General features: G+C 33.8%; 2 protein-coding genes across 3 annotated transcripts in view; one reads left to right on the forward strand and one right to left on the reverse strand.

The window, feature by feature from the left end:
• Positions 1-721: 721 nt before the first annotated feature.
• cckar (cholecystokinin A receptor) lies at positions 722-17,395 on the reverse strand. Its single transcript, XM_087262037.1, has 5 exons — positions 16,956-17,395; positions 16,452-16,703; positions 10,244-10,502; positions 4,590-4,717; positions 722-2,390 (listed from the first exon to the last, which is right to left on the reverse strand). The coding sequence occupies exons 1-5, from the start codon at positions 17,083-17,085 to the stop codon at positions 1,819-1,821; spliced, it is 1,341 nt and encodes a 446-aa protein (XP_087118163.1). The 5' UTR covers positions 17,086-17,395; the 3' UTR covers positions 722-1,818.
• A 4,601-nt stretch (positions 17,396-21,996) lies between these two features.
• The window catches only part of tbc1d19 (TBC1 domain family, member 19), a 76,924-nt gene continuing 75,865 nt past the window's right edge, over positions 21,997-23,055 (forward strand). The window contains exons 1-2 of one of the 2 annotated variants that reach the window (XM_087258990.1): positions 21,997-22,220; positions 22,359-22,431. Coding sequence is in view for 1 of the 2 variants with exons in the window: in NM_200491.1 (NP_956785.1) it covers positions 22,122-22,220; positions 22,359-22,431 (172 nt within the window). In the remaining variant the exon portion in view is untranslated. The remainder of the gene's footprint in view (positions 22,221-22,358; positions 22,432-23,055) is intronic. The other variant, NM_200491.1, reaches the window with a different exon arrangement.

Genomic DNA, 23,055 nt, shown 5'->3' on the forward strand with positions numbered 1-23,055 from the left:
CACAATATTCATTCTGTTTCCACTGCAGCATAACTTTATATTCTATACTGGACATTATTTCTGTCCAGTGACAAGACTTTTGTCTAAGCCAGGGGTCACCAATCTCTGTCTTGGAGGGCCGGTGTCCCTGCAGGGTTTAGCTCCAACTTGCCTTAACACACCTGCCTGAATGCTTCAAGTATATCCAGTAAGACCTTGATTAGCTTGTTCAGGTGTGTTTGATTAGGGTTAGAGGTAAAATCTGCAGGACACCAGCCCTCCAGGAACAAGTTTGGTGAGCACTGGTCTAAGCAAAGTCAGACCTTACTGTCCTAATGAAATCATTCAAAATTAAGACATGATCATATTTTATTTAGGTCCAATAAGTGTAATCTAGAGGCCTTTGATTTTCATATAGGACACTTCAGATACCAAATGATCAACTAGAAGTCCAGTTATTATTCATTGTTCCTAAAACTTAGATAGATGACAAGACTTTTTGATAGGTAGTGTACTCTCAGAAAAAAGTTGTCACTGAGGCAATACCTTTTCAAAAGGTTTACTTTTTCAGCGTAATACCAATATGCACCCTTTTGGTACAGCTTGGGTGACAGATTGGTACCTTTAATTCTGAGAGTGTATACAGTATGTGCGAGAAAGACATTTTTTTTATTAGTTTTTCATCTTGGATGCTTGTAAACCTATTGAAAGAGACCTATTTAAAAAACCTTGAAAAAAATCATAGGGACACTTAAAAACTTTTATTGTAATATTTCCCAATGTTACTCTGGTTTAAAAAAAAATAATTAACTCAACTGCAAACTTTTGAATGATCCTGTTGTTAAAACTATTAGACAGAAACAAACAAATATGCATTCACTTTATTAGGTACACCTTTTCAACTGCTCATTAACTGTTAAGGCAAGGCAGTAACTCAATGCATTTATGCATGTAGACATGGTCAAGACGATCTGCTGGTGTTCAAACTGAGCATCCAAATGCAGAAGAAAGGGGATTTAAATGACTTTGATAGTGGCATGGTTGTTTGTGCCAGACTGGCTGGTCTGAGTATTTCAGAAACTGCTGATCTACTGGGATTTTCACACACAACCATCTCTAGAGTTTACAGAGAATGGTCTAAAAAAGATAAAATATCCATGAGCGGCAGTTCTGTGGGCGCATATGCCTTGTTGATGCCAGAGGTCAGAGTAGAATGGCCAGACTGGTTCCAGCTGATAAAGGCAACAGTAGCTCAAATAACCACTAGTTACAACCGAGGTCTGTAGAAGAGCATCTCTGAATACACTACGTCCAACCTTGAGGCGGATGGCCTACAGCAGCAGAAGACCACACCGGGTACTAGTATGGTGTACCTAATAAAATGGCTGGTGAATGTGTATATATATTAAAACAATTGCTTTGACACACACAAAAATTAAAAATACCAAAAAAGAAAAGCAATGCAACACTTAACTTTCTAACTGAGTCAGAAAACCAAAGGAACAAATCATGTTTAGGGCTTATTCAGTCTTGCCAAATGTGAAGCCCAACATTTATAAGCCGTGATGAGACCTGCACGCAACAGTCTTGTTCCATTTGCTGCCGCTGTTTATTTAATGTTGTAACGTACTAAACGAAGCACTAAATTCAGTCAGTTTCACAGCTATTTGTCTGTGTGTTCGTGATCTCATTCATCACCAGTAAAACAAGTCTCCCTTCACATAGCAGCCAGAGAACTTATCATTCATTTTACTAAATACCAATGGTATCAAACTCCTCAGCCTTCACCCGAGATAAACTTGGTGTTGGGTTCTTACCCTTCATATTTCACACTGTCATCTATGCTTGTGCTGAACCACGGACACTGGTGTCGGTGAGCTTGGTAAGTGTTCCTGAGGTCTGCGTATTACCATCAGTCTGTCCAGCTCCTTTAAACAGCGTTCCCAAACCTCCAGCTCCTCTGGCACTGCGCCGGGTGCTGCTCCTGCTGAACTCATCTACATCACCCCTACAGCAGGAGAATGTGGACAGAATGCCTTGTCTGAAGCGTTTGTTCATAAAGCAGTAAACTATGGGGTTGACGCAGGCGGAGGTGTAGGACAGCAGGTGGATAAAGGATATTGGCGCTCCTGATAGGAGACTGTCTGCTGAGCGTCTGTCAAAAGCTCGCCAAGCGTTAACCACGAAGACAGGTGTCCAGCAGAGGAAGAACAGCCCCACGATTACCAGTAGCATGCGAATGACCCGCTTCTTGGCCATGAGGTTTGCTGTGGGGCTGTTGCTGCAAACTCTTCTCAGTTTGGATTTGGGGTGGCTGGGCATCACCGGCTCGCTGCGCTTCTTCTTAGATGGTTGGAAGTAGCAGCCATCGCTGTCACCATTTTTCAGACTGGAAGTGCCGTATTCTTTCTCTAGTGAGTAAAAATGTGGATGAAACTGTATTTTTATTGCTCAAAACAGAGCTGAGTGGTTGTAACACTAAAGCAGCTTTCTCTACCATCTCTGACATTGATGTACAGTTGTAAAAGGTTGCGTTTATACATTTCTGGTCTGGTTGTAAAGCAACTATTTCAAACATTAATTTATTCATTCATTCATTCATTCATTTTCTTTTCGGCTCAGTCCCTTTATTAATCAGGGGTCACTACTGTGGAATGAACTGCCAACTTATCCAGCATATGTTTTACACAGTGGAACCCATCACCGGGAAACACCCATACACTCTTGCATTCACACACATAAACTATGGACAATTTAGCTTACCCAATTCACCTGTAGTGCATGTGTTTGGATTGTGGGGGAAACCGGAGTACCCGAGGAAACCCACGCAAACATGGGGAGATCATGCAGCCTCCACACAGAAATGCCAACTGACCCAGCCAGGGCTCAAACCAGTGACCTTCTTGCTTTAAGGCGATCGTGCTACCAACTGCACCACTGTGACGCCCCTATTTCAATCAATCGCAGTTTTTTTTTTTTTTTTTTTTTTTTTATTCTGTTGAACCAGCCTGGGGTGCATTTCTGAAAACCATTGTTTCCCAAATCCATCATTCCATCGAACATTCGCAAACTGTGTAGCAAACTTGTACGACTGCAACTAAACCTTTAGAGCTGTAAATGAATGCGAAAAGGAAAATAATACTTATTTCATAAACCTTATTTTTTTGTAGGCCAAATTTCATATTCACAAGAGCAAGCTTTGTAAGTGTAAACCTTGTTTTCCCTAAATTTCAAATTGAAATAAAAATGCATTTTAAATCCAAAGAGGGATCAACAAACTTAACAGCAAAACGAATAAGGACTTTGATGAAGGACTTGGCACTCGTCTTGGACTAAATGACTGAAAACCTCTGGATTGTTGTTGTTTGGTTGATGACATTTGTTGTTTTTCAAGCATTCAATAAAATAAAATAAAAAAAACCTCTAGAGCTGTTGCTAGAAGCAGAGTTCCTGGTTGTGTTCTTTTTCATGTAATTCCCTCTATGCCCTATTCATTTAGAACATTGCAACATTTAAACTGGAAATGATTTAAAAACAAAAGCGTGAAAGTCATCCCTCTTAATTTACTTTTAAAGTATTATTACAGTTCTGTTTCAACGATCAGTTTGACAATAGCGTTTTCTTTGTAGTGAACTTTGAAAATATTTATGACAATTTGAACACAACCGTGGCTCATAACGAAACCTTTAAGTGACCTATTATTTAAAAGCGGAATTCAGGTTACGTCTCTAAAGCTTGTGAAAAAATAAATATATAGCATACGTTAATGCTTTTAATTTACAGTAGGTTATTCATTAGGTATCTGTATATGTCAAGGGCCTTTTCTGCAATGATTTGCATATGTCAAATTGCAAAGGATGACTTTTTTTTTACAATAAATAAAAAACAAATAAACAATAATTATAATAATAATAATAATGAATTATTGTTATTATTATCATTATTAATTAGAATTTTTTTAAATAAATAGCCTACTGCACATTACCACCATTAATGATTAGTATGATTCATACAGTATACTGTATAGGTTAGAATAAGTGTTAGCTAAGTGGTTTTATGTTTTAGATTAAATATGGCTTGTTGTCAAAAATATTTGTAAAGTAAACATCAGCAATATGTTTTACTTGACATATATTTCAATTAATATTAATCAAGAAATGAAGGGTTTTTTTCTCTGAAGAACTTGGTAACTCCACCACGTTTAGAGCATCATTATGGAGGTTTTACATTTTAACTAATGTGGTATAAACAATGGATCTGCGACAGAACAACTAGTTTTGGGAAACACAAGCCACTACATCAATTTTTTCCCAAACGATGCATCGTACTATGATAGTTCAGCCGCAAGTGATGTCATTGTTTTGGGAAACGCACCCCAGATCTCATTATAAAGTTTACTAAACACCACCCCTACACCCAACCGTTGTTGGAGGATACTAAATTATACAAATGAGATTGTACAAATTTATATGAATTAGCCACTAATTCAAAATGTTACGAATTATATGAATTATATTATATTAAATATAATATTTGAAACAGCTCTATTTATAGAATAATTTCACAACAGAAATATTAAGCTGATAAAATCCTTGATATTTTGTCCATACCTCTGTTTGACTTCCTGTTAGTCATTTCAAATCTGATTCCCCTGTAGAGTTCAAGTGAGGTGAGGCCATAAGCTGTCATCATTATGATCCCAGGCACAAGAAAGAGTGTCAGCAACAGGAAAACATACCTTCAAAAATGAATGCAAAGAAGTCAGCCACAAGATCAGAGCTTAGCTGACAGTACAGATCTGAAATGTGTACAGGAATATTTGTATTTTTAGCTAAAAAAAAAGTAACATTGAAGGGATAGTTCATCTAAAACTGAAAATTCTGTCATCATTTACTCATCCTTACTCATTTACTCATCCAAATCTTTCTACTTTTAAACACCAAAGAAGACACTTTGAAAAATGATGGAAAACACAGACTCTCATAGTATTTTTCTTTTGTGTTTAGCAGAAAGAAAAAAGGAAACTGATAAAGGTTTGCAACCGTTTGAGGGTGAGTAAATAATGAGTACGTTTTCCATTTTAGCTGAACTATCCCTTTAAGACTTTCCATCATAGTCAAATCATTTAAGATGATTCCCTCACTCCATTTTAATCCGAACATTTTGGATATGTATATATAGTTGCAATCAGAATTATTAACCCCCCTGAATTATTAGCCCCCCTGTTTATTTTTCCCCAATTTCTCTTTTTCTGTTTAAAAGAGAGAAGATTTCTAGGACTAAGATTAAAAGATTAACAACTCATTTCTAAAAACTGATTTATTTTATCTTTGCCATGAAGACAGTAAATAACATTTCACTAGATATTTTTCAAGACACTTTTTTTCCCACATACTTGCTCTGTTAAACATCATTTGGGGCATTTGTAAAAAAAAAGAAAAAAACTAATTAAAAGGGGGCTAATAATTCTGACTTCAACTGTGTGTGTGTGTGTATGTATATATATATATATATATATATATATATATATATATATATATATATATATATATATATATATATATATATAAAGGGTGTCACGATCCTCCAAATCCTCGATTCGATTACATTTTCGATTCTAAAGTCATGATTCGATTCGATTTTTTGATTATGAATAATTAATTATATAATAACGAATTAATTATTAGTAGCCTACCGTTTAAACTACCTGACTTGCATGGTCTTTGTTTTACCAATAAACAAATCATACAGTTAATGAATAAAGGTATGTTACACACATAATTACAACCTGTCAATCACTTTTTTCTGCGGGACTCGTGAATAGCCAATGATCTGTGTCGTCATAATGGCGTCGGTAAAAAAGGTGCACAACCAACAGAAACCAGCCAACAGTATCTGAGGTATTCGCTAAAATGTACTTGTGTAAAAGTAAAAGATGGAAACAGTCTACTGACTCGCTGACTGCCTTCACCCGCTGTCTCGAGTGCATGACAATGTGTGTGTGTCTGTGTGTGAATAAGTGTGTGTGGTCCTGTGATATGCGTTTTCAGCTGTAGTGAGGAAGGAGGGCTGCTCAGAAATGCTACACACCAGTGTGTATGTGGATCGTTGTCGTTCTAAATTGCCATTTAAAAACAAAGACATATTAGTGTAAACAGGGCCTGAGTGTGTATTTTTCGCGAGCGGATTTGCAACGGGTGCGGGGCGGAGGATAGCGATGCGCCCATCGTCTATCATCCCAACCGTAATACGTTCATAGCAGAGCTTGCAAACTGTGTTTTTTTTGTCGACAACATGAACGTTGTCAACATAACTAACTGGAAATCCAAAATACTTCCACATCGGCGACTTCATTGAAAGAGAAGATGATTTAAGCTCTGTCGACGGGTCTCCTGCGTCTGCAGTTTAACAAGCATGTTTTTTTCCCGCTTGGCAAGCCAAGCTAACGTGACATGGGGGCGTGGCAGCATCGACGATTATATTTTTTGATTCGATAATCGAAGTTGAGCATAAATTTCGATCGATTTCGATTAAAAATCGAAATTGTGACACCCCTAATATACATATACATATATATATATATATATATATATATATATATATATATATATATATATATATATATATATATATATATATATATATATATATATATATACACACATATACATATATATATATATATATATATATATATATATATATATATATATATATATATATATATATATATATATATATATATATACACACACATATACATATACATATACATATACATATATACACACATATATATATATATATATATATATATATATATATATATATATATATATATATATTATATTAGGGATGTAACGGTATCAGAATTTCACGGTATGGTAATACCTCAGTATGAATGGCACGGTACGATATTTATTGAATTATTTACAGGAAAAACAAAACTAATGAAAATACTCCAAAAAAGTGCCAAAAGTGTCAATGACATACAAGTTAGCCACCTATCTGTAAGCTTTGAAACAGGAACTTTAATTTTAATAACAAAAAATTATTAAACCATGTAAAAAACTAAAGTTTCAATTTAGTATTGTTGAAAACTCATCACATTAAACATTTAATCACTCACTCACTCACTTAGATAGAGATGGGTTTTAAGGAAAATTATCATATAAATATAATCTGGTAAAAGCTGGTATCTCTGGGCATTTACAATGTCCCCTGCAACAGAAAAAAAACCCTCTCATTTGGGACTGAGGTTTCTGGGACAGAGATATGACTTGGCCCAGGTTGACAGCAGTGGGTAACGTTGAGCATTGTCTTTCCCCCAACTTGAGAGGACAAACCATGAGTGAGATAGAGGTCTCTTTGCGGTACAAGTCAATGTCTGCATCAATTTGAACAGTGTGCTGTGTTTCTACAGTCCCCATGACTGTTATTAGTCGTATTCCCCAACTTGTATTTCACCACAGTCTGGCAGTGCCTGCATACCGTTTTTTTTTTTTTTTTTTTGTCTGTCACCTTTTCTCCTTTCTCGTATCTTTTTAGAGAGAAACCGAAATGCTTCCACACATCCGATTTAAAACCCGCTTTAGGTTCGATCATTTCCAGCTCTTTTTTTTTATCCCCGCTACAAGCAGCACACCCCATTTTCGCATTACTGGATCTGTAGTGACAACAGACCGCAAAGGATGATGGCCACGCTTGGGCTGATGGGAATTGTAGTTTCCGCTACCTCCCGTTCGCTTCATTCACCTGAGCAAATTTTCTCAGAAGACCTATAGTTTTATCGAGTCATGCGACTACGGTAATATTGAAAAAAATTGCTATTACGGTATGATGGTATTTACAAAACCGTTACATCCCTAATATATATCTCAACACGCATATATTATGTAGAAACAAACTTTTATTTTGGCAATTAATCTTTGTCTAGCACTAAGATCAAGCACTTATTATTATTATTATTAGTGTATTTGTGTAAATTATAATATTTCAATTTTATAATAAAACTGAGATAATAAAACTGCACAAAAAATAATAGCAACTGAATGATTGGAATTCGTTTGTTGTCGATTGTAGACTTTAATACAATAATATTGATGTGCAAGTCATTGAGCTCCCTATAGTTTACAACTGAAATTTGAACTAAAATTTAAGAACATTAATGTTTTAGGTTTACTTTTTTTCCCATCCCAATGTAGACAAACATATCAAACAAAAGATAATTCCACTTTATAAAATGTAGATAAACAATATTTGACAAATTATAGGCCAGTTTCTATACTACACCAGTTTTCAAAATTTTAGAAAAACCTTTTGATGAAAGGCTTAATATTTCATAGAAACACATAACCTTTTAACTGATGACCAATTTAGGTTCAGGAAAAAATAGATCAACATCTCTGGCATTAATAGAAATTATTGAGGAAACTATTAATAAAATAGATAAAAAAAGAGTAAGGAGTTGGAGTTTTTATAGATTTAAAGAAGGCATTTGATACAATAAATCATAATATATTGGTAAATAAGTTAGAAAGGTATTAGAGGAGTAGCCTTGGACTGGATAAGCAGTTATATAAAACATAGGCAACAGTTGGTGGAAATTGGCAATCATACATCTTCATACCTAAATGTACATTGTGGCATACCACAAGGATCAGTTTTAGGTCCAATATTGTTTATAATTTACATTAATGATATGTGTGAGAAATCATAGTTGTTTAATTTTGTTTTATTTGCAGATGATACAAGTATATTTTGTTCTGAGAATTTACCAAAACGTATTGAGCTGATTAAAAAGGAACTCAATAAATTGAAATTGGGGTTTGACTTAAATAAATTGTCATTAAATATAAGTAAAACAAAGGTTATGTTATTTGGGAAATTAAAAAGTAGTCATAACATAGATTTACAAATTGATTATGTAAATAAATAATAAAGTTATAGAAAGAGTAAATGCATTTAAGTTTCTTGGTGTTGTGTTGAATCATAAAATTAGTTGGAAACCGCAAATAAATAATGTGATATCAAAAAGAGTAAAAACTGTAGAAATATTATATAAAGTAAGATTTATCATGGACATTAAATCAATGTATGTAATATAAAACACACTTATGTTGCCATATATGAGTTATTGCGTTGAAATTTGGGGGAATACATACAAATCTAAATTATGATCCGTATGTACAATGAAGGAAAAAGTAATAACACTGATAAAAGATGTGGGGTATTTGAAGCATAAAAATCCTTTATTTTTAAAATTGAAGATACTTAAGGTCACTAAAATGGATAAATTTAAAACAGCACAATTTATGATTAAAGCTGGGAATACATTACTTCAGAAATGCATACAAAAGTTTTTGGAAGAAAGACAAGGGGGATATAATCTGAGAGAAGAACAGAATTTTAGGAGGTTGAAAACAAGGACAACTTTTAAAAGAAGTTTGTGTATGTCTGTGTATGTCTGTAGTGTGAAATTATGGAACTGTCTAAAACATATTCTCAAACAATGTCGGGATATTAATAAATTTAAAAAGTTGCGTGTGTGTTTGTATGTATATATGTGAGATATAGATATATATATATATATATATATATATATATATATATATATATATATATATATATATATATATATATATATAAAATGTGAAAAGAGGAGATAAGTAAAAGAAGAAATAAGTTTAAGTAATTGACGAATAATGTGTGCTAATGGGGTGGGAAAACATAAGCTTGTGCTTCATCCACTCCATTTTCGACCATGTTGAAATGTATTGTTTGTTAAGGATATTTTATGTATGATATTTTTGTTCGTAAATCAAATTAAAGCAAATCAAAATTGAACTGCTATTATTTTTTTTTTAAACCTCTAAATGATTACTGATTTAAAAAAAGTGTTCTACACAAAACAGGTATAGTATCTATTTACAACAAATGCAAAACAAGAAGAATCTTTTCAGCGAAGGCATTTCTCAGTAACTCCACCCACCACTGCTGAGATGTTTTGCCATTAGTATAAACAGTATTCAATATTACTTCTATTTACACCCTGTGTGAATATTATCTATCTCTATTTACACTTATACTTACTGCAAACAGTTTCTATCACTATTTACACAGTGTAAATAATTTATATTATTAGCTGCTGCTGAAAACATAGCAGCATATAGGTCAGCAACAACACAAGGCTACATGATGTCAGAAATTTTAGATTAACTCCCTCTTCTTTGATAATAATATCAGAAATGAACTGAAAACTTACCAGGTCTGCATGACATCACTGGGCCAAACCAAGCGGCACATGTTGCCAGTGCTGTTGTTACTGCGTATGAAAGGCACAAGGGTGCTGCCTATGGGATAAGGCAGCATGAGCAGAAACGACACCACCCAGGTGGCAGAGATGACTTTTACAGCGTGAGACTTAGTCTGCCAGGCACGGGATTTTAACGGGTTGCAGATGGCACTGTAGCGCTCCAGAGAAATGGCCACGAGGTTCAATGTGGATACGCTCACCGAAATACCTGTGTGTTAGAACATACACATCTCAGTTGCACATATCAGAAATAAGTCTCAGAGGTATGATATAGAGCAGGGGTGCTCAATCCTGTTCCTGGAGATCTACCTTCCTGCATATTTCAATTGCTACCCATATCAAACACACCTGCCTGTAATTATCAAGTGGTGTTCAGGTCCTAATTAATTGGTTCAGGTGTGTTTGATATGGGTAGCAATTCAAATCTGCAAGAAGGTAGCTCTCAGGAACAGGACTGAGCACACCTGATATAGAGTATAGCAAATTGAAATTACATTTGTTTGCAAATTCTGTTTTAAATTTTTACAAAGTGATGTTTAAAGGAGCAAGGACATTTTCACAATATTTCCTATATTATATATATTCTGGAGAAAGTGTTTCTTTTAGTTTGGCTGCAATATAAGGAATTTAAAATAAAATTTAAGAGCTATACTATTAGCACTCTTAATGTTAAATATAAATCGCTGTTGTACAATTTGCCCAATTAACCTAGCTCTCCCTAGTTAACCCATTAAGCTTTTAAAATGCACTTTAGGCTGAATACTACACTGGATAAAAATTAAACTTTGAACCAACTTTAAAAATAAATGTAATTGTCACAGCAATTTTTTTTGTTTTCTCAAAGTATAATTTAACTTTGGTTTATACATAAAAATTTAATTAAATCTAGTTAAAATATATATTTATTATGGTCAAGAAAAAAATACATTCACAATAAGTAAAACATTGTTTACTATATTGACAGTAAACATTCATTAATTTATTCATTCATTCATTCTTTCGCTTAGTCCCTGATTATCAGGGGTTGCCATAGTGGAATTAACCGCCAACTATTCCAGCAAATGCCCTTCCAGCCGCAACCCAGTATTGGGAAACACCCATACACTCTTACAATCACACACAAACTCACACACTATGGCCAATTTAGTTTACCCAATTCATCTATAGCGCATGTGTTTGGACTTGTGATGGAAACCAGAACACTCGAAGGAAACCCACACAAACACCCAGCCGGGACTCAATCCAGTGACCTTCTTGCTGTGAGGTGACAGTGCTAACCACTGAGCCACCTTGCTGCCCAGACTAACATATGAATATTTTTTTTTTCAACATAACTGTAATTTGTTACAGCTAAATGGATAAATTTCCCTCAAATGATAGTTTTGACTTTTTTATGAAAGTGAAAACTATAATACAATATTAATCAATAAATGTTAATACGCCCAAGGAAAAAAAAATACATTGAATCAAAGGTAAAATATTGTTTTTATAGACAATAAATTTATTGATTTAATTTGTTTTGACTTCAAATCAAATACCAAATAGAGTTGTACTTTGGGTTAAACTAATAATTAAATAAAATTTTAGACTATGCTATAGCTAGTTATTTTACTTTCAAAAATGAGCTAAATTATCTATGGAAGCTGTCGCCTCACAGCAAGAAGGTCGCTGAATCCAGGCATTTCTGTGTGAAGTTTATATGTTCTTCCCGTGTTCGCGTGGGTTTCTCCGCATGGGCTGCTTCAGTTTCCCCCACAAGTCCAAAGACGTGGTACAGGTAATTTGGGTAAGCTAAAATTGTCCTTAGTGTATGTGTGTGAATGAGTGTATGTATGTTCCCTACAGATGGGTTGCGGCTGGAAGGGCAGCCACTGCGTAATACATATGCTGGATAAGTTGGCGGTTCATTCCGCTGTGGCGACCCCATATTAATAAAGGGGCTTAGCCGAAAATGAATGAATGAATGAAACCACATACTGTAAACAATTAACAGTGTCTTGTTTTTTCATGTAGTCACATGACACAAAAGTTGCTACAGTCTCAGAAAAAAAGGTAAAAATAATGTTTCTTAAGGAACAGTTTTGTACCTTTGTAAAAGTTGTACCTAATACTGAAAGACCTAATACTGTTCTGTACCTTTTATGATATAACTGAAATGGAAGTATACACAATGTTTCTCATAAAAAAGGTACAAAAGTGTTGAACACTTCTTTATTACAATATCTATGAAAATAAATGACTGAAAAGGCAAAGTGATTTTATAAATAATTTCCATAATAAAACATGAATCATTATTTAAAAGTATATGTTTAAAGAAACTCCTAAACGTTAAGTATTAAGATCTCTAATACAAAAATAGATCTGATTTATGTTCAATTATTTTTTATTTGTTATTGTAAATGGAAAAGGTGCATTTAATTTAAAGGTACCTTTTTTGAAAACATTGTTTAAAAATGTATTTGATGTTTTATTCATTTATTCATTTTCTTGTCAGCTTAGTCCCTTTATTAATCCGGGGTCGTCACAGCGGAATGAACCACCAGCAAGTTTTTACGCAACGGATGCCCTTCCAGCCGCAACCCATCTCTGGGAAACATCCACACACACATTCTCACACATACACTTATACACTACGGACAATTTAGCCTACCCAATTCACCTATACCACATGTCTTTGGACTGTGGGGGAAACCGGAGCACCCGGAGGAAACCCACGCGAAAGCAAGGAGAACATGCAAACTCTACACAGAAACGCCAACTGAGCCCAGGTTCGACCCAGCGGCCTTCTTGCAGTGAGGCGACAGCTCTACCTACTGCGCCACTGCCTCGCCTTGATGTTTTATATTTACTGAAAATAAATTGACAAATTTTGGATATCGCAAAATGCCTTTAAATAATTTTGAAGGAACACATTTGACGCTATTAGGTACAAAGTGTTTTGTCACTGTAGTGGTACCTACATGGATCAGATTTGTACCTTTAAAAAAAGGTACAATATTGCATCAGGTTTTAAAATGCCAAAGGTACATTTTAGTGTCCACCCCCCAAAAAAAAACATGTTCTTAAAGGTACAAACTGCAATGGTACAAATTTGTTTCTTTGTCTTAAGGTAAAATTCTATTCCATAAAAAGGTACTGCCCCAGTGACAAGGGTTTGTACCTTCTTTGGTACAACCATTTTTTTCTGAGTGTTTAAAGTAAAAATACAACTTTGAGGAAAAAAAAAAAGTTTTTAAAAGTTACCTAGGGCTTTATTTTTTTACTTTAAGGCAAATTGAATGGGCAGGATAAAACAAGAAAGCTTAATTTTTCACTTAATCCAATGTAAAAAATTTTTTTTTTTAAAGTAACAGTGTCAGAATGTCAGAGACACAGAATGACATGGTAATTTAACTTTTTGTGTGTGTAGTATACAGCAAAATAACTAGAAAAATATTATGTTCTGTCATCATGGCAAAGACAAAATAATTTAGTAATTAGAAATTAATTATTAAATTTACGATGTTCAAAAATGTGTTGAAAAAATCTTGTCTGTTAAACAGCACTTGTGAAATATTTTTTAAATAACAAAAAATGTACAGGAGGGCTAATCGGACTTCAACTATATGTGATTCTATAAACAACAAGAACTACGAAATGAAAACAGACAGGAAATCTTCATAACAAGCTAACTGTAAGCTCTGATAACAAAAGTACGAAGTGTTCTCAAAGTTAACGGCTGTTGACGGTTTAATGCTTTGCATCTATTAAGACAGCAGCTCCAGATCGTTCTGAATGTTAACATACCTATGCGGTAATAACAACAGACAACGTAAATGAAGTCAGCTTTATCATGAGCAAGTATTACAGAAGAGCACGAAACAAACACATAAAACATGCTGAAGCATCAGACAGAGAGATATCGCACAGTAGCTTTGTCTCATTACTTCATTGTTTACACTGAACGGTCGCAACATCTGGAAGTGTGCAACTAACTTGGCTTGCCGCACATGATTCAACAAGTCGTAAATATGATTTCAAAATGTATGTGTCTTGCAATAGATTGCACATCTCAATGCCTCTACAGCTGAGGCTTACAATATAATTAAATTAAATGCATTTAGTACTAATTAAATGAGGTCTGTGCTTTTAGTAATAATAATAATAATAATAATACAAAGAATGGAAATAAAGCAGCTGAAATAGCTGGACATATAACATGAAAATGGAGACATTTACATTGCACTGGGCTGAACTTAATTGAACTTTAACTGTGAAAACTGGACGGAGGCATTTTCAATTTAATAGAGCTTAATCTGTTAAGCTGCTTTGACACAATCTACATCGTAAAAAGCATTATAGATATAAAGATAATTTGAATATAATGTTATCAAATGTATTTTAAGCAACAAAGTCGCTCATCAAATCAGTGAATATTCTGTGTACACAAAAAAGTACCATGCTGTTATTTTCTGCCAGACTAACTATAGGCTAGTTACAATCGCCTACACAGATGTGTTTTTGATGTCCATACCAATATCAGTATTTAGATATAAGAGACCAATTCAAGAGCTGTTTTCAGTCTGTCAACACTTTATTTTGATGGTCTATTTGAGTATCAAACTGTCTGCTTAATATGTGTTGATACTGCTCCTTCAACGGACATTTAATTGACTATAAGAAACTTTGCAAGTACATGTCAACTTACACCAACCCAAACCCCAACCTAACAGTCTACTTATAATCTAATGGGAATTAGTTGATGCAATGTAACCTAAATACAACAAACAGACTATAAAAATAAAGTGTGACCAAATTGAGTAACACCTTAAATTACAGTATCATTGTTACATGTTGCACATACTATTATTAGTAGTAATACAAAATAAATTAGGAATAATTATTAGTATTAACCCTACTGTTTAACACTAAAGTAACAGTAAGTTACTGTAATTATTACAGTAAGTTAATTAATATTATTTACTAAAATGTACAGTTAAAAATCTAACAAAAACACTGCAAAATGTGAAAAAGTGTGACCAAACAGTATATTTGTGAAATATTTACAGTATAATTTGTCCAGCCTATTATAGTATTTTACGTTCTGGGTAAACTAAATTCACCATAGTGAATAAGTGTGTACGTGCGTGCCTGTGTGTGTGTGTGTGTGTGTGTGTGTGTGTGTGTGTGTGTGTGTGTGTGTGTGTGTGTGTGTGTGTGTCAATGTGTTATTGTGGTTAGAAGAGCATTTACCGCCTAAAACCTATGACAGAGTAATTGGTGGTTTGTTTCGCTTTTGGTGACACCTGAAAAAATCATGTACTAAGCTGAAGCATAGTGAACCTATTATTGTATAAAACCACATTTCGTAGTATGTCTGTGTAAAATAATAAAAACTGATTGAATAAAAAAAGATATATATATATGGGGAAACCCATAGTTTTATAACATAATATATTAATTATTAATTCAAATCGTATTTACAGCTTTTGTTTCAGATTTTATTTATGTAATAATCTGCTGAAATTTAATCTTCACATTCTTTGTTCACTGTTTGTTGGTTATTTTTACTTAAATAAAACTTGAGCAAATTCTTAGGTAGGCATTTAATGACACAGATAACAAACAAAAACCATTTCTGAAAAATACTATTTGATGAATAAAAATGTTACATTAAGTAAGTGAATTTGTGTTGAAACAACATGAATAAAATGTGTGGAACCCTGCATTTTTACAGTGGTTGATCCAAAAACAACTGAAGATTTTTTTTGTTTTGTTTAAACTCGTTTGAAATAAGTAGTTTGAACAATTAGCAAGTCATTTTTCGGAGTGTTGCATTATTATTTATATATGAATGAACAATTTTAATTTCAGAACTATTGTAATTTTTAGACATCAAGTTTTTAAACTAAAATTATTTGAACAAAAGCTTATATTTAGCTAAAATAACCATATTTAATGAAGAAGAAACAGCACTTAAAAGTGAACTAAAAATGTCCACAATCGGACAACATGAATAAATGAACTTATTAGTTTTTTTTACAAATTGAAGTGTATTAAACATAGAACACGTAAGTTGTTCAAAAAACTCAAGACTTGTGATCTTTCGGCTGAATTAAAATAAGTAGTTTGATCAAACAGCAAACGTCATTCTTTGTGTAAGTTTAAATGGACTCACCCATGAAGTAGGTTGCCACTTTGCACATGCCACTGCCGAAGATAAAGTCCTTCATAAGGTTTGGGATGAGGGTGAATGGCATACAGAAAACACAGAGCATCAGGTCACTGACGGCCAGAGACAGCAGGAACAGATTGGTCACCGTCCGCATGCGCCGGTTCCTCAGCAGAACCGCGATGATGAGGCTGTTCCCGAGGAAGCTCAGGATGAAGATCAGCGCATAAAGCACGATCCGCACCGTCTGGTTCATATCTGACACACGACACAGACAATATCATATTACACAAGTTATAACAAGCAAACTGTATCTTCTAAATATTTGCACAAACTAATGCGCAACAAGATGAAACTTGTCTTAACGCACGCAGAGCACTAGTAATAATAATAATAATAATAATAATAATAATAATAATAATAATAAAACTAAAATGTGCTTCTCCACAAAGACAAACAAACAATTGTTAATATCCTAAAGTAAAATTCTACAATTTTAAAATGTCTTACCTTTTGGTTCAGACGGGCTGGGGGTGCTCTCGTTTTTGCACTCCGACAAATTCCCGATTCCAAGCCCGCATAATATTTTATAAATATCAGTGGAATTAACGAGCATATCTTGAATTGTAAATGTCTCCATGTCTGTTTGTTGGTTCTGATGACTTCCCACTTTGCTTCGCAGTTAATACCTATCCAAATGAATTTATCTGCATCTCTTGCAGGTAAAAGAACAGCAACATTTGAGCCATAACGCAACAATGCTGAGCTGTGCGCTGTATATTAAAACACATTCATTTTAAATCATGATTAATACAGCCAAGATAAAAAAGTATACGTTTTAAGATGTAACATTGGAAAAAAAAACATCAAAGAAAAATGGGTACTTTAAAAGTAGCCTACATCCAGAATGAATTTAACCAGCTGTTCCTGATAGAGTTGAGATGTGAAGTAATGCAGTTGGTAATTTCTGTCTTCAACAGATCCGCAGCTAGACTCCGCCTTCACTTTCTCAGACACCTTCTCTGAATATGGCACACCCCTGATATTTTGTAAACCATTGTTTTTTTTTTGTTTTGTTTTGTTTGTTTGTTTTTGTTTTTTGCTGTTGTAAAACTGTTGTTTAATCAAATAATTTATTGCACAAGTTAATAATGAATAATAATAAATAGTAATAAAAAGTAAAATAACAATTACCTCATTTTATTATTATTGTGTTAAATCTATTTTTTTTTTTACAAAAAAATAAAATAAAATAATATATATATATATATATATATATATATATATATATATATATATATATATATATATATATATATATATATATATATATAGCCTACACTATGCAAGGGCTAAAGTAATATTTCTTACCAAAGAGCTATAATACTGTACACTTACTATTAGGTACACCTTACTAGTACAGAGTTGGACCCCCTTTTGCCTTCAGAACTGCCTCAATCCTTCGTGGCATAGATTCAACAAGGTACTGGAAATATTCTTCTGAGATTTTGCTCCATATTGACATGATAGTATCACGCAGTTGCTGCAGATTTGTCGGCTGCACATCCATGATTCCAATCTCCCATTCCACATCCCAAAGGTGCTCTATTGGATTGAGTTCTGCTCACTGTGGAGGCCAATTTAGTACAGTGAACTCATTGTCATGTTCAAGAAACCAGTCTGAGATGATTTGTGCTTTATGACATGATGTGTTATCTTTCTGGAAGTAGCCATCAGAAGATAGATACATTGGTCATAAAGGGATGGACAGGATCAGCAACAATACTCAGGTAGGCTGTGGTGTTGACACGATGCTCAATCACCCGCATCATTACACCAGCACCACCAGCCTGAACCATTGATACCCAAATGGATCCATGCTTTCATGTTGATGCCAAATTCTGACCCTACCATCTGAATGTTGCAGCAGAAATGGAGACTCATCAGACCAGGCAATGTATTTCCAATCTTCTATTGTCCAATTTTGGTGAGCCTGTGCAAAATGTAGTTTCCTGTTCTTAGCTGACATGACAGGAGAGGCACCAGGTGTGGTCTTCATGCTGCTGTAGCCCATCCGCCTCAAGCTTGGACGTGATGTGTATTCAGAGATACTCTTCTGTAGATCTTGGTTGTAACGAGTGCTTATTTGAGTTACTGTTACCTTTCTATCAGCTCTTAAACTTAGTCATTTTATGTTCAATGAAGGAATTGTGTGGGACCCAGGATTTTTTTTTTTGCAGTATAAGTAAATGGGGTAGTTAAAAATGACTGTTCTGTAATCAAGTATTCACCTGTGACTTGTTCCAAACTATTTTGAGTTTGTTGTTATGTTGAACACACACACAAAAAGATATTTTAAAGAATGTTGTAAACCTCTAATCATTGACCAATAGTAGTAATAGTAAGAAAAGCAAATACTATGGAAGTCAATTCTTACAGATTTCCAGTATTCTTCAGTATGTTATTTTTTCTAAATAAATAAATAAATAGTTTGGAACAAGTGGAGAGTGAGTAAATGATGGTTTTCATTTTATTTTATTTTTATTTTTTTTTGAAGGGTGAACTATACCTTTACTTATTTTGTTTTTGCAGTTTTGTACTTTGACTTCTGACAGTGTGAAATTTGAAAATATGTGCAATGAAGCATTAAGCTTGGACATGATTGTATTTCTATGTTGCAAATACATAATATTGATCTTAAAAAGCTTTTCAATGAACAACCCCAAACCAAAAAAAGTTGGGACAGTATGGAAAAAAAAAAAGAAAGTATGATTTCCAAATTTACTTTGACTTGTATTTCATTGCTGACAATATGGACACAAAATATTGTAAGTTTTGTCAGGTGAACTTCATTTCATTTGTAAATATACATCCTTTCCTGTCATTCAGACCTGCAACACATTCCAAAAATGTTAGGCAGGAGCTGTTTAGGGCTCATAATCAAGTAACGTAGTTAATTAATGATGGGATTTGAAACGTGATGTCACCAGCTGATTGTAATTATGATTTGGTAGAAAAGCAGGATCAAATAAAGGTATAGTCCTTTAGGAGCAAAGCTGCAATAAACTTGTGCTCACTTTGAAATAAGTTTATTTTGTTTATTGGCACATTATTTTGCTTGTTTTTTATTCTAAAAACAAGACAATGTTTTGAGATATTTGGACTGGAAACTAAATAAAAACTAAGCTAAGATACAGTACTATGAAAAGTTAAAAAGTAAAATATTTACTTAAAATACTCTCTCTCTCTCTCTTTTTTTTTTTTTTTTTTTTTTTTGCAGTGCACAACCTCGCAGGACAACCAGAAATCTTGGAGTTGTACTTGATGACCACTTGAACTTTACAGACGACATTGTTAACTGCCCAATCCTGCAAATTTGATTTGTGTAATACAAGGAACATTAGAGCCTTATGCATGCAGCTCAACTCCTTGTCAAATTGTAATGTTTGACAGCAATGTGTAGTTGATTAGTTTATTTCTGTAGAGACTGAATTCACAATGTAAAAAAGTAAAATATACTGCCTATATTGTGTATTGTGAATACGAGCATATATTTGGAATATTGTCCAAAATTGAATATAATTTTCAACGGTCAGATAAATGGATGGATGTATAAATGAAGCTGTGAACATCACCAGTGTCTGCTACACATGCTCCTAACTAATGTTCTGAATGACTACTTTATTAGTTAAAAAGGAGATTGTTCATACAACGTTTTTTAATTGTTTGAAAAGACTCCTTTTACTATAACACTGAACAACGATTTATGACCTTTAGCAATACTATACAACCCTGTAAAAACATAAAAGGCTTTTAGGTAAGTTGTTTGAAGTAGACCACACACAGGCTGTGTTAACTCAGAAACCTCCAGCACTGGCCAAAAAATTTAATTCATAGCTGCTGTTAGATATATTGGTGCACGGTAAACATTATCAGCATTCCTGCAAAAAGAAAACATATTTTTCAAATTGTTTTCCGGCATGTCATGTCTATACTTGCACAAGTTACGAACTTTTTTTCTTTCCTATATATATTTTTTTCCATTCCTTTCTTTTAATACAGATACATACCTCATATATCATTTTCATTAAAAATGTAAAGGATGTTGGTGTCAGTAGCCTAGGGATTAGTGTTTTGATCCATAGCATAGAGGTGCTTATGTTGATCCAAGACTTGAGGTCCCGATCCCTTCCCTATATATATATGTATGTATGTATGTATGTATGTATGTATGTATGTATGTATGTGTGTATGTATGTATGTATGTATGTATGTATGTATGTGTGTGGCTGGAAGGGCATCTGTTGCGTAAAAACTAGCTGGATAAGTTGGTGGTTCATTCCGCTGTGGCAACCCCTGATTAATAAAAGAGACTAAACCGAAAAGAAAATGAATGAATGAATAAATTAATAATTATATTTTCAAGCTGGTCACTCATCATACCTACAGTACATTGTTAACTAGCAGCAAAAAGATAAATAATAAATAATTAAATAAATAAATATTATAAATATAAATAAATTACAACTAAATTATAAATATGTGTAAATAAATAAATAAGCAATAGGAGAATATATAAATTTACAGTTTAAGATTACCTTGTAGGGCAGCCCTGTGGTGCAGTGGGTAGCACAATCGCCTCACAGCAAGAAGGTCGCTGGTTTGAGCCTCGGCAGGTTCAGTTGGCGTTTCTGTGTTGAGTTTGCATGTTCTCCCCTTGTTTGCGTGGGTTTCCTCAGGGTGCTCCGGTTTTCCCAAGTCCAAAAACATGTGCTATAGGTGAATTGGGTAAGCTAAATCGTCCGTAGTGTATGTGTGTGGATGAGTAAAACATGTCCTCTGCGTAAAACATATCCTGGATAAGTTGGCAGTTCATTCTGCTGTGGCGACCCCAGACAAATAACTGGACTAAGCTGAAACGAAAACTTTTCAGCTTAGTCCAACTTCAAGAAAATTTGAATAAAGTAATTGAAAAAGAAATAACACTTCAAAAGTTTTTTGGCTTTACCTGACTTAAGATAGCCTATGTGTTTGAGTAAACTAGTAATATTTGTTTTATTATACAAATATATGATAATATTTCTTACAAATCTTTAAAATAATATAATTTACAGCATTTGTTTCTGTGCAAAATGACAATTTGTCAACAACCAAAGGTTACACCAAACGTTAATAATTCTTGTCAAGTTCTAACATTGGTATTTAGTTGTCTAAAATAATAAACATGTCTGAAAACATGGCGCCTTTTGTTATTTTGGTCATTTTTAAAAATCAATTTAAAGGAATGTCATCAGTGTTTCGCGTAAAACAAGAATCACGTTTTGCACACAAACTACTTTGTCACCTGACAGACCGATAACTACAAATAGCCAAGTAGGCTACAGTAACTATGCAATGTAAATCCAGTTCTAAACATGTACGAAAGAAAAATAAATATAAAATAAAATAAAAAAATCCTCGTATTAATTTTGTAGAACCTAAAATTTTAAGTGTCCATCATAGGCACTCTTATTATTAAAGTAAATAAAGGTCTGTGTCGGAACCTTGTGTTGAGCACAGTGTTTCCCGGAGGGTTTGTTGTTGTTTGCCTGGAGACGGTTCTTCATCCTGAGATGCTGCACCGCTAACCGATGATCACACACAGTCACATTGACATCACATAAAAAGCTTGTGACAATGATGGACGAGAGCACAGAGCTTTCCGTCTCTATAACGCAGATTGTTCAGAGGCTCAAAGGCACGCATTTACACTCTCAGCTGGAGAAACAGGCTAAAGTGAGTAGCTACAGCTAACGGACCGCAGAGTGTGCAACACGATAAACGGTCACTGCAGCAGATACTGTAACGTTATGACTGCCTGCCAGATTGCTTTTGCTATTTTGTGGCGTTTAAGAGTTGTGTCTTTTTTCTTAGGAATGTTTGCACAAACCCGAAATTAAACTAGAAACACTGAAAGACGATGTCAGAAGAGTGTTAAAGGCATCAGGTATGAAATTACTGAAATTATTTAATTAAATAAATTCTTTAAAATATTTTAAAACCCATGTTTAAATATAATTGTATAAATGTAACACATTAATTATTCATATCCAATTAAGTATTCCATTTATTACACTGATGTAAAGACTATTTAAGTTTTTTAAAATAAAATAATTCTAATCCATATAAATTCTCTTCTATAAATATAACCATATACTTATAGTATCAGCCAGCACAGCTGCTGTTAACATGTTTCTTGAGTGTAAAATCAACATATATTAGATGATAAATATGATTTCTGAAGGATCATGTGTCACCAAAGATAGGTTTATGGTGGTATTAAATTTTCTTATTGTGATAAATTTTTAAATGACTTTAAATAATTTGACTTTTGTAATCTGATTAATTAGAAAAAAATAATAATTTATACGATATATATATAATCAGTTTATTGTATTATTATTAGACATTACTAAGAAATTAACATAACCAAAGAGTTAAAGGTGTATGTTCATGCAAGCATGATTTGACAAAACACAGCTTCCAGAATCTCTCCCAGTTCAGTGCTGGATTCGGTTAAAATCTCCTCAAAGAAGGAGCTGCTCCAACAAGCAGAAGATGGAGCCTGTGA

Source organism: Danio rerio, chromosome 7 (genome assembly GCF_052040795.2).
Source record: "Danio rerio strain M-AB ecotype USA chromosome 7, GRCz13ab, whole genome shotgun sequence".
Taxonomy (NCBI): domain Eukaryota; kingdom Metazoa; phylum Chordata; class Actinopteri; order Cypriniformes; family Danionidae; genus Danio; species Danio rerio.

What these genes read in the sequence shown, in the direction of transcription:
- cckar (XM_087262037.1), bottom strand. Translation starts at nt 17,085, where the DNA reads ATGGAGACATTTACAATTCAAGATATGCTCGTTAATTCCACTGATATT. An exon ending in AGTGGCAACCTACTTCATGG is followed by an intron (nt 10,503 to 16,451) that starts GTGAGTCCATTT and finishes TCTAACACACAG; the next exon opens with GTATTTCGGTGAGCGTATCC. An exon ending in TAACAGGAAGTCAAACAGAG is followed by an intron (nt 2,391 to 4,589) that starts GTATGGACAAAA and finishes TTTACTCACTAG; the next exon opens with AGAAAGAATACGGCACTTCC.